The sequence below is a fragment of the Hylobates moloch genome, unplaced genomic scaffold (assembly GCF_009828535.3).
Source record: "Hylobates moloch isolate HMO894 unplaced genomic scaffold, HMol_V3 SCAFFOLD_3, whole genome shotgun sequence".
Lineage (NCBI taxonomy): Eukaryota > Metazoa > Chordata > Mammalia > Primates > Hylobatidae > Hylobates > Hylobates moloch.
The window spans coordinates 120,992,370-121,005,192 of NW_026652278.1; the positions used below are offsets into that span (position 1 = coordinate 120,992,370).

Consider the following 12,823-nt stretch of genomic DNA (forward strand, 5'->3'; position numbering starts at 1 on the left):
AACCGGTGCCCCGAACCACTCCTTGGAGACGGTGACGCCGCTTGCGTCATCACGCGGGCGTTGGAGCTTACGCCATCGCGCGTCCTAGAGTCCTAGCACGCTATTGGCTGGCTGTCAAGCAATGGGAGGAGTCGTGAGAACCTGGAAAACAGCGGGCTGAAACACCGGCTTGGCGCGGCGGCCAAACTGGTGGGACAGTGTCTCCAGGTGGTGAGGCCCAACCTTTTTAAAACAAACAAACAAAAACCAAAATGCCAACGTGAGTAGGGAATGAAATACACAGTTTAAATGCCCTCACTATCTTTGGGTTACTAATATACTAAGCCTTTGTGGACTAAGTAAAGGATGCAGGTTCCTGCGGCTAGGGGTAGAAGCCAGACTGGCGTCTTCAGAATCTCCCACCAAGGCTGTACCTCTGGAGGAGTTCTGGGTTTGGATTTGGTCATCTCAAGAAGGTAAGTACCTTCTTGGTCTTTGTGGGTCTTTAGACAAAGGAGACAACTGTAGTTTAAATATTTCACTGTGTAGTAATAAAGCGTGTAGTTAGAAGTACTCAAAAGATTTTGCAAATTCAGCAGCTACTTCTTCAAAGATAAGCTTGTTTCCTCAAATATAAGGAAAGATAAAAGGTACTTTTTTTTTTTGCAAAAAACAAAACGGTAAAACTTACATTTGTGGATAGATTACAATTTTCATTTTTGAAAATTAATTTTGTCTGGACTTAAAACGTATTTTTTTTTTAAAAAAAAAACTGTCATTTAACATTAGAGGAAATCTCACCACTAGCAACAAAAATGTTAACTTGAAGCTAGCCACTAGTTTTGTGCTTTTAATAAATTGTATTTTTATGGACTGAAGTAAAGTTTCACTAAACAGGCATGTCATAGATGCAGCTTGATTTGGCTTTCTGTTTAACAGCTTAACAGTTTTGTTGTCCCGTACTCATAATGTCATATAAACAAAGTAACCTTAGCGATATGTGTTAAGATATTTAAAAAATGTATTCAAATATATGCAGTTAGGCATCTGAAGGCCTTACTCAATACTCACTGTTAATAGAATGAGATGGTCCCTTCCTCTAAAGACTAGCTGTTAAATATGGATGTGTAGCTTAATAATCATTGAAAAGGTCTAATCCAGTTTTGAGTCGGTGATAATTGAACTTGTTCTGATTTTTAGTAGCTATAAGGTTTACACGAAAACTTTTTGTGTAAAGGGAAAATTGAGTATGCAAGGTCCAACTCGTTTTTGAAGTTCAGTATATGACTCTTTCTTCATAAACATCTCACTGACTCTCCAAGGACTTGCTTGTAACTTCTCCCACATTTGAACCTTGTATATTGTCATATTGTATTTCTACTTGGCACCAAATAAATAATTATAGACTTAACTTTACACTTACACCCAAACTGGATGGAAGCAAATACCTTCTGGCTGTAATTAATGAGTGGTATTTACATAAAATGAATATCTCAGGTGAAAACTTTTATGTCTGCACTCGAATTTTTTAGCTTACATGATCATAATTATGATCATGATAGTTTTTTGTTTTTGCGTTTGTGTTTGTGTTACAAGATTTTAGTAGTTGAATTTTAATGAGTATTTTCAACATAAGTTTCATCATTAGGAAACAAAATTGTGATGATTTCACTTATCCTTAAAGGATCCCCTCTCATGTTTCTCCTTTTCACATCTCCTGAGTTTTCTATCCACTTCTCCCAAGGTGGGTGCCACCTTAGTACTTACTTCATGCTCCTTCCTGCGTTATCTATCATGTTTTGTAGTTTGTCTCCAGGCTCCATCATAATACCTGGAACACAGAGTTGATTAAATATCTGATGGAAGGAATAAAAGAATTCAGTGGATGTTCATGAAAAGTATCTATTAGTATAAATTGAATACAAGGAATGACAAGCGGAAATGTACGTAGTTGGTGTGTAACTCTTGTCAAGCCACCATTTAATGTTTTTATATGACTTCTCTGCAATAAAGAAAACCCCTAAAGTTGTATAGATTGAAAATTAGTGACATTTCACTAACATTCATTTGGTTGATCAATTGACATTGAGCACCAAGTACTATGTGCAAAGTACCAGGAAGAATACAAAGTTAGAAGTTTAAGCAAGGACCAGAACAGATCACACAGCTAGCAAGTGCCTGAGTTGAGATTTGAAACCAGGCAGTATGGTTCTAATTTCACAATTGTTAACTGCTATGAACATGCCTCCCCAGGAGTATAGTATAATATAGTTTATAGCTGGTATAATATAATTTATAGTTTTTGCTTATATAGCCAGTTAGCCTTTAGTTGTATTAAATGAAATACTTCTGTATATGTTATATTGTAATCTTAATGATTTACAGTTGATTTTCAAATTATTGCACAGTATTTATATTTCTAAATCACCATTCCTTCTTCTAGGAAACCACTCAAACTTTAGTAGAACGATTAGAAGTCTTCAGTTGTTCATGTGTGGCCCTTCAACATCTTTCTTTCCTAGAAAAATCAAGCGTCTCAGCTTTAGTGTTCTAAGCCCCTCCCCCAGAACGTGTAGGCAGCTGGGTGGAGCCTAAAGCCGAGCCCTCTCCTGTGACCTCGGCTAAAAAGAGGAAGCCAGTGTTTGAGAAAAGCTTCGTGGTCTGTGTTCTCTAGTTATTCCTTCTTCTCTCTGACATTCCTTTCGTCGTCGCCAGGTCTTGTCTTTCGCTTGATCTCTGGAAAATACTGAAAAGTATTTTACTTTTCAGCTGTCTCCTGCTAAGTGAGCGTACTCCCCCCTTCAGGCTGACTTCCTCTTTTCTCCGTTTCTCTGATAAATGGGCGGGGCCTCGGGGAGGTATGGAAATTGAAAAGAAATCATTATTGTAGAAAAACTAAAGAAATTTTTGTTGAGCAGAGGAATTTGGAAATTTTCCTTGCAGATCATTTGGTTGAGAAAACACCTTTACCATAACTTATTTCTTTTAAACTTTGTGGACATTTTTTCTTTTCCTGGGTTCTTAATGCTGCAGTGTTCGGTCTCCTTTCTCTTCCTTCGTTTCCTTTTAGAGGTCTTTCCAGGTAAAGATAAAGCAATCAGAGTAATTGAAAATTTATTTTTTTAACTTGTTTTAAGAGCAATTTGAAGAATAGAGGTTAAAAGAAACATACAGAGTAACAATAAATATTGTATTAAGAAAGTCTAAACGGCCAAACTTAAAATTGCATTGCAGGACAGTAATCATCTTGATAATGTGCATTATGACTTTTCGGAAACGTTCAGCATATATAATATAAAGGGGAGAAGAGGCAGCCACTATACTCTTTTTAAGAGACCCAGCCTTGAATTGGACTTAATTTTTTTTTTTGAGACGGAGTCTTGCTCTGTTGCCAGGCTGGAGTGCAGTGGAGCGATCTTGGCTCGCTGCAACCTCCGCCTCCGGGTTCAAGCGATTCTCCTGCATCAGCCTCCCGAGTAGCTGGTAGCTGGAACTACAGGCACGTGCCACCACGCCCAGCTAATTTTTGTATTTTTAGTAGAGACAGGATTTCACCATGTTGGCCGGGATGGTCTCAATCTCCTGACCTTGTGATCCGCTTGCCTTGGCCTCCCAAAGTGCTGGAATTACAGGCGTGAGCCACCGCGCCCGGCCAAAAAATAATTTTAAACTATTCAGTTACCTTAAAATAGTAATGCATGTCTGTCATAGTATAAAATGCAGATAGGTTTTTAAAAAGTGATGAAGTTGAAAGGAAGCCTTCCTCCTTCCCATATCTGTAGGCAGATAATTCCCTTCAGGGAAGCAACCACCGTTACCACTCATTTCTTGGATGTTTCCTGAGATAGTGTATGACTCACAGCATATATGCAAATAAGCTTCCTTTTTATTAAATAAATGCACCTTGCTTTTTTTCACTTCACAACATATTTTAGCATAGATGTTAATTTAGAGCTGCCTCATTCATTTTAGCAGTTATACAGTGTTTCATTGTATGGTATAGCATAATTTTTTTTACCAGTCCCCTACTGATGGGTATTTAAGTTGCTTCCAACATGTTGTTATTATGAACAATGCTACCACAAATATCCTCAACGCTTATGTCATTTTGAATATGTGCAGGTATAGTAACTCCTAGAACTAGAATTATTTTTGTCAAAGGTTAGTTGCATTTTTATTTCAATAGATATTGACGTATTGTTCTTCACAGAGGCTGTATCAATTATGCCTCACTAGCAATATATGATTTTTTTCTCAATGCCCTCATTAACACAGCATGTTATCAGACTTTCTGATCCTTGCCAATCTAAGTGAAAAATGGTAATTTATTGTGGTTTTAGTTTGCATTTCTGTCATTATAAGTGAACATTTTGCATTTTCTCTTTGTGAACTGGCTGTTCATAATTTTTGGTCACTTTTCTGTTGGAATGTTGGTCTTTTCCTTATTGATTTCTAGGAGCTCTTTGTGCATTAAAGAAATTAGTTATTTGTATCAAGTATGAATTGCATATACTTTTTCCCAGTCTTTTGATTTTGTTAATGATAGGCTTTTGGGGTGAAGGGAACTTGGGAAGGAGGTTTTTGCTTTTTCACTATTATTTATTTATTATTAAAAAAATTCAACTTTTATTTTAGATCCGGGGGATACATGTGCAGGTTTGTCACATGGTTATATTGCATGATGCTGAGATTTGGGGTACGAATGATCCCATCACCTGGGTATGAGCATAGTACCCAGTAGTTAGTTTTGCAACCCTTGCCCCTTCCTTCCCTTCCCCCTCTAGTAGTCCCCAGTGTCTATTGTTGCCATCTTTATGTCCATGAGTACCTAATGTTTAATTTCTACTTATAAGTGAAAATATGTGGTATTTGGTTTTCTGTACTTTCCTTAATTTGCTTAGAATAATAGCCTCCAGCTGCATCCATGTTAGTTTTGTTATATTTATGTAGTAAAATGTTTGGGTTTTTATTTGTATTTTAAAAGGTTTTCTCTACTAATGCAGGGAAAGCCCAGATTTGGGGCTGAGCCCAGGAGGGGTTCTTGGCTTCATGCAGGAAAGGATTCACGACCAAAAGCAAGTTTATCAGAGCAACAAAGTACAGGAAAATGGCTGCTCCATAGACAGAGTAGGAGCAGCAGCTCCCATGAATTGTTGGCCAGCTGTATACACGACAATGCTCTGGTTATATGCTAAATAAGGGGTGGGTTATTCATGCATTTTCCAGAAAAGTAGGAAGGGTTCCCAGAACTGAGAGTTCCTCCCTTTTTTAAACCATATAAGGTAACTTCTAGGAGTTGCCATGGCATTTGTAAACTGTCATGCCACTGTTGGGAGTTTCTTTTTGCATGCTACTGCATTATAATTAATGTGTAATGAGCAGTGAGGGCAACTAGAGATCACTTTTGTTGCCATCTTGGTTTTAGCTGGTTGTGGCCAGTTTCTTTGCTGCATCTGTTTTGATAAGATTCTGTTTCAATCAGTGGGGCCTTGGTGCTCAGAAAACAAGTCCAGCTCATCTCCTACCTTACTACTATAAGATTTTATTTAACTCTCTTTTTATTTCTTGTTTTTATATGATTTTGATTTTATGTTTAAATCTTTGATTCATGTAAAACTTACTTTGGTATAAGGATCCCACTGAATTAAATTGGACTGCAAAATGAACCAACTGATAATGGAAATGGGGACCTCATTGATTAATTGCATGAGAACCATTCCAAACTCCTGTAGACTTATTATATATTATTTCCGCAGCATCTGGTATGGTACCTGAAATAAGATGAGTGCTTAATAAATGCTTGATAAACTAAATTGAAGGGAATTTCTGGGTTTATTATCTTTGTTATTAGCCATTGTATTGATCTGATATGTAGTGTTAAATGAGATGATGATACCACGAACACAGTAGGTTTCTCCTGCACAAAATCTAGAATGTTAGATCCAGGGACTAGAAAAATTATTCACTCAACAAATAAATAGTAACCATCACTTATAGGCATTCTATCTGGGTTCAGGGAGTCAATAAACAAATATGTCACGCCATGTAAGTGCCATGTAAGAATAGGAATAGAGCAGTGTACAGGTTAATAGAGAATGACCAGGAGGGGAGTGCTAGCCCAAGACGTGAAGGACATTGACAATTCAGTTGTCTTTACTTAATGAACACATGTTCAAATACAAAGAAATTGAAAGGTTGTAGGGGTTAAATCTCAGAAGATTACTGAAGGAGAATCATCTGTCTCTAGCTTATGTTAGTTTTAAACTAGACTGTTAACTACTGGGCAGGACGGACTATACTTTTTAGGTTAATTTTTATAAATATTATGCATACTTAGATTGACGTCAATGTTCTTTAAGCGATATAAAGTTTTAAAAAAACAAACAAATTTGTCATTGCAATAACAAACGAACGTTGTTTATGCAATTAAAGCCAAAATTTTATTCTGTCTTTGGACTGATCAGCCATGCACTATTCCCTACTTGTGGAAGTCTAGTCACTTTTTTAGCAGTAATTTTCAAATAATGTTCAAAGAAACCTTAGGCGGGGAAAGCAGAAGGAACCAGTAGAAAGGTTTGAGGTACTCACTACCTAATTCTTAACAATGATAATTTTGCTTTTATCTTTTACTTCTTATCTTCCAGATAAAATTACATTTTGAAGTAATTTGAAACCTATGCAAGATTGTCCAACTCAAGGTCCTATGGGCTACATGTGGCCCAGGACAGCTTAGAATGCAGCCCAACACAAATTCGTAAACATTATGGATTGTCTTGTGATTTTTTTTTTGTTTTGGCTCATCAGCTATTGTTAGTGTTAGTGCATTTTATGTGTGGCCCAAGACACACATTCTTCTTCTTCCAATGTGGTCCAGGGAAGCCAAAAGATTGGACACACCTGCTATAAAGTCTACCTCACTCTGACCATGAGACCCACCATGTGTGCATGGAAATGATAGGCCGCTTTTAGTAGCATATCACTGGATATCACTGGATATGGTTTTATTCCATTTAGACATAGAATTGATTGCCTGAATGTGCTGGGAATTAATAAATCCCTAGTGGAAACCCACTGATTAAGATAGGGATCTCTTTAATGTATGCAGAATTTTTGTGGATTTGATGGTTGTATGAAGAATAAGTGAATCTACCAGAACTTCCTAGTAGCTAAGGTATATATTGCCAAAATTGTCAAGAATTATCAAGCTCTAAATCAGGAGAATAGCATTTTCTCTCAGCCTATTGGTGTCAGAATCAGTCATTCAGCATTTCTAACGTCCTGATTTATTCTTATTTCTTCCTATATGCTGCATGAGGATACTTATTACTACCAAAATTTAGGGTAGAAGATTATGCATTTTTTTGTAGAATGTGCCTTGATGTTTCAACTAAAGAAAATAAATTTATTATTATTTTATTCCATACAATCCACTTAAATCAGAATCAATTTATACAGTCTTATCACTCATTGAGCTTCTATCAATAATGAAGAATATGAGTTGCTGAACATTTCTTCTGACATGCTATTTAAGATCTGTCTACAAATGGGTTATAATACCAAAATTGTTTAATTTTAGAGATTATCTAGTAAAATTTGTGAGCATATAGTGAAAATTGGTAAAAGCTATATGCTTTAGGAAAAGGTTTTTAGAGGTCTTGGATTTCTTATATTACACAGAGCTTGTACATTTGGATCTCCCACTGCTTAGCTCGTAGTAGGTTTTCAATACATATTCACTGAATTAAATTTATTCCAAATTTAGTAACTTCATTAGTTACAGTAAAAGACTGTAAATAACTTATGAAGCAAAGGAATGCATTCAAAGATTTCAGATAAAAGAAGTTACAGTTTGGAAAAGTTATCAGGTACTAAGTGAGATTATCTTTTGGTTAAAACATAGGATCTAGTATAATTTGGGGGGTCCACGACTCCTAAAATAAAATTTTCACCTCCTTGCAGATTCCTGAAACGTCTTCATCTGGGAAAACATTGTTGACATTGGTTTAATTTCTAGATATAGTAGTCACGTGACCTTGGACAAATCTGTTCCATTTGTAATGAGGACAGTAATAGTTTCTCTGCAAGTTTGTAGTGCAATTAAATGAGACAATGTTTAGAAAATGCCCAATCCATAGTATTCAAAAATGTGATTTTTATCAACGCATTACAATACTATGGCCTTCTATTGAATACTTAGAACGCTAATTTAAAATGCAAAAACTGCTTTTTTGTAGGTACTTAGTCTATTTCAAAGTTTAAATGATTGCAGATTCTGTTCCCATTTTTCAGTTGGAGAGAGGTAATTAACCAAGCAAGCAGTCATTTAACGTTAAAATATTAAAACTGAAAGTGTATATGCTGGGACAAAGGAAGGCAAAATTCAACTCTACTAACTTTTAAATGATTGGAACTCCCCATCACCAACCCCCATGAAGAAAAGGATTTTGGCCAAAAGAACAGGTGTTAACAGTACTGCTTCTACTGATTTATGGAGATTTTTTTTAACTAAATTGAATTTTATTATAAAGATCTTGATTCCCAGAGGATCCAGTAACTGAGACACCTGCACACTTTACAATAAATAAAAGACAAAGGATGACATAAGAACCCATGGTGCTTATAGTTACAGTTAAGTATGTTAACAATTTTTGCAGTAGACTTAATTACAATTAAAAAAATGATTTTGATGCACTGTTTACAACAGCACTAGAGCCAAATCTAGACTTTTAACACTTTTATCACTTTTCATGTTGAGATTGATAGTGTTTCTATGGCAGCAATTAAAAACAAAGTTAAATAAAAAAGTGTTAAATCTAGAAGTTTTAAAACCTCTAGGAACTAGTTACCTATTTTAGACTAGAACTCAGAGTCTGTGCTTTGGCACAACACAAGATAGCCTTTTGACTCCCGTCTGCTGTTTGGCATTGAAATTTTCATTTCATTTCCAACTAAAGAAAACGTGTATATTGTTAAAGAGTTTGTTTTGACATATTTTCTTTTAGAGTCTTCAGATGGATTTTAAAATTGAACACACTTGGGATGGTTTTCCAGTGAAGCACGAGCCAGTATTTATCAGGCTGAATCCAGGTGACAGAGGAGTGATGATGGACATTAGTGCTCCATTTTTCAACGATCCTCCAGCCCCACTTGGAGAACCAGGAAAACCTTTCAATGAACTGTGGGATTGTGAAGGTAAGTGGAAGTACTGTATTTTATTGCAAACATAAATCTTCTTATAATAACCTCTCACAGAACTATTATTTTATCTTGCTGTTGGGAAGTAAGTGCTTCTGAGCAATTGACATGTACAGTTTCTGATATTTCCTACCAATCTCTCGTTCTGACTTTTTCTCCATTACCTATGTGACTTTAACTATATAACAAAAACAGTTAAAAAATGGCAATTACAAATCCAGATTTTTTTTTTTTTTGAGATGGAGCTTCGCTCGTTGCCCAGGTTGGAGTGCAGTGGCACAATCTCGGCTCACTGCAAGGTCTGCTTCCCGGGGTTCGTGCCATTATCCTGCCTCAGCCTCCCGAGGATCTGGGACTACAGGCGCCTGCCACCACGCCCGGCTAATTTTTTGTATTTTTAGTAGAGACGGGGTTTCACTGTGTTAGCCAGGATGGTCTTGATCTGCTGACCTCGTGATCCGCCCACCTCGGCCTCCCAAAGTGCTGGGATTACAGGCGTGAGCCACCTCGCCTGGCCACAAATCCAGATTTTTTTATTACTGCCTTATTTTCTTCCTTTATTTCTGTTACCTATGCTGAGAAGAGTTCAGGATTCCTGTTTTGTATTTAAGTGTCTTTAAATTACCACTCTAACCTTATAAATCTTCTTTATGGAAGATCTGGAGTGTTTTACTTATTGTAGAAACACTATCAACCTCAATACGAAATGTAGTTTTTACTTTATACTGGCAGCTCATCTCACATATCAAATTAAGACATGACATAAAATTACAGTTGCAGGTTTGCTCTATGATCTCCTTCTACTGTATCCTAATTAAGCTATCAGATTCATCTTTCTGAAATACTCTTCATAATGCCATTTCCCAGATGATAAATCATTACTATCCCTAGGATGAAGTTCAAACCCTTCCTTTAAGCTTTCAGCATACTTATGAATTGGGCCACCATATTTAACCAAAAGCTCTTAACCTATGTACCTTCTCATTCTATTCCCCCTGCCTCTAATGCATAGTTCAAGATCTAATTCATGTCCCATTTCTTCAAAGAAGATTTCGATGAATCTTCTAGTCAATATGTCTAGTTTATGCCATTTGTAAGCACACATTTTGTCAGTGTTAATTTGTCATATGTTAAACATATATTGTCTTTTATTGATACAAAACTGGTATATATCATCTTCCTAATGGAATACACACTAATGTGACTTACCTGCTAGAGGCACTACAGACATGAAACTCAACAAATTCTAACCTCAACTCACCTACTTCTTTCATAAACCAATTCTTTACCTTTGCCCAATATCAATAAATGGTACTAACAATGCATTAAATCACCAAATCTAAAAAGTTGTGAGATCTTTCTAAGATATCCTTCTTTTTTTTTTTTTTTTTTTTTTTTTTTTTTTTTTTTTTGAGACAGAGTCTCGCTCTGTCACCCAGGCTGGAGTGCAGTGGCGCAATCTCGGCTCACTGCAAGCTCCGCCTCCCGGGTTCACGCCATTCTCCTGCCTCAGCCTCCGAGTAGCTGGGACTACAGGCGCCCGCCACCGCGCCCGGCTAATTTTTTGTATTTTTTAGTAGAGACGGGGTTTCACCGTGGTCTCGATCTCCTGACCTCGTGATCCGCCCGCCTCGGCCTCCCAAAGTGCTGGGATTACAAGCGTGAGCCACCGCGCCCGGCCTCTAAGATATCCTTCTTTGACACTCTCCGTTATTTGGATTTATTTACTAAGTCCCATCAGTTTTGCCTCCTAAATATTCCTCTAACTCAGTATCTCCTCTTCATTCCCACTATCCTTGCCAAAAGTTAGGCTTTCATCATCTTTTACCTTGGTTAGGGCAGAGCCTTCTAAATAGTCTTTTAGCCCTTAAGCCCATTCTTCACTTAGGAGCCAGAGTGCTATATCTAAAATGAAAATTTAAACTCATCCTTCAGCTACCTAAAAACCTTCTCAGGATCCTTTTCCTCTCAAGGTAAGTTTTGTCCTTCTTAATATGATCTCTATATAAGACTTTCCATGACCTGGCCCCTTATTCTCTGGAGCACCACCAACTCCTCCTACATTGAAAGGTTTGCCTGGTAAGACTGAACTGTTCATAGTTCTTTCAATAAGCTACAATATCTCCTAATTGTGTACCCTTGATTTTACTGTTGTCTTGCCCTAGAATGCTGTTTCTATCATTCTTCACCTAGTTCCAAATCATCTTTCAAGACAGAGCTTAAATAGCAACTTCTCCAGGAATCCTTCACTAAACCATTTTTTTGAGCTAAACATCTGTTTTCTTTTTTTCCTGTAGCAATGCATGCATCCTCCATTTTGGAACTTTTATTAAAATTTTCCACTTTATATCTGAGTAGATTGTAAGCTAATAAAGGTATTTCTAGAATCTGATAATAGTGTTTTAATACAGATAAGCTCCAAAAGTATTTGTAAGGTAATGATGGAAAGTAGAAAGCAGAAGATATATATGTGCATCTGAGTGTGTGTGTGAGAGAGAGAGATATACACACATACATGTATAGTAGTAGAAAGCAGAAGATATATATGTGCATCTGAGTGTGTGTGTGTGAGAGAGAGAGAGAGATATACACACATACATGTATAGTGAGAGACAGTATGTGTGTGTATGTATGTATCTATCTATTTTATATATATGGAGAGAGACAGATCTATTTTAAGAAATGAGCTCACACAATTGTGGCAGCTAGCAAGTCCACTCTTCTCTAGGTCTTCAGTCAACTGGCTGGAGAGTCCACTCTTCCCTGGGTCTTCAGTCTGCCAGCTGGAGAGTTAATGTGGCAGTTCAAATCTGAAGGCTGTCTGTTGGCAGAATTCCTCTCTTGGGGGAGGTCAGTCTTTTTTTCTGTGAAGGCTTTAAACTGATTGGATAAGCCCCAGCCACATTATAGAGGGAAACCTGCTCTACTAAAAGTCTACTGATTTAAATGTTAATCTCATCTTTAAAAAATGGCTTCACAGAAACAACTAGAATAATATGTTTCAACATATCTGGATACCATGGCCTAGTTAATGTGACAGATACAATTAACTATCACAGTAGACATTCTAATTTGTCTAGATAAAAGATTTAAAAAGGGACAATAAGATTCTCTGAATTGCTGGCAGAACTATATCTATGTTTTAGCTATTTTATTATAAAAATAACACATGGAAAATTGGAAACAACCTAAATGTCTATCCATAAAGGATTAAGTAAGTTATAATATTCTATAAAATAATACTATTCAGTCATTAAAATAGTATGTAGAAGCACAGAAAAGGTCTGGCAGGTTTTAGACCAAAGGGGAGGAAAAGGACTTTGACTTTTTACTTCATATATATATTGTTTTAATTATTTACAAGAAAGATGTATATATGTTCAAAATTAAACAATTTTAAAAATAGCAATATTCAGAAATTTCCAGAAATTATAAAAAAGAAAAGAAAGATGACCTACCTAAATTCCTGCAATCACAGATATGCAGTAATTAACATTTTTGTGCACATTTTGCAGACATCTAGACATAGACACATATGCAATTTTAATGTCACGCACATTTTGGTTGCTATTCTGCAGCTGACTTATCGAATGTCATGGATATCTTCCTATATCAACAAATATTTAATGGTGTCTTTGATTTTAATAGC

At 36.5% G+C, this 12,823-nt stretch overlaps 1 protein-coding gene across 2 annotated transcripts in view; it reads left to right on the forward strand.

Moving 5' to 3' along the window:
* Window positions 1–2,584: 2,584 nt before the first annotated feature.
* Window positions 2,585–12,823, forward strand: part of CUNH4orf33 (chromosome unknown C4orf33 homolog) — a 28,112-nt gene continuing 17,873 nt past the window's right edge. For both annotated transcript variants that reach the window (XM_058436760.1, XM_058436758.1), the window contains exons 1-2: window positions 2,585–2,638; window positions 8,982–9,171. In XM_058436760.1, coding sequence (XP_058292743.1) covers window positions 8,991–9,171 — 181 coding nt within the window. In that variant the 5' untranslated portion in view covers window positions 2,585–2,638; window positions 8,982–8,990. The remainder of the gene's footprint in view (window positions 2,639–8,981; window positions 9,172–12,823) is intronic.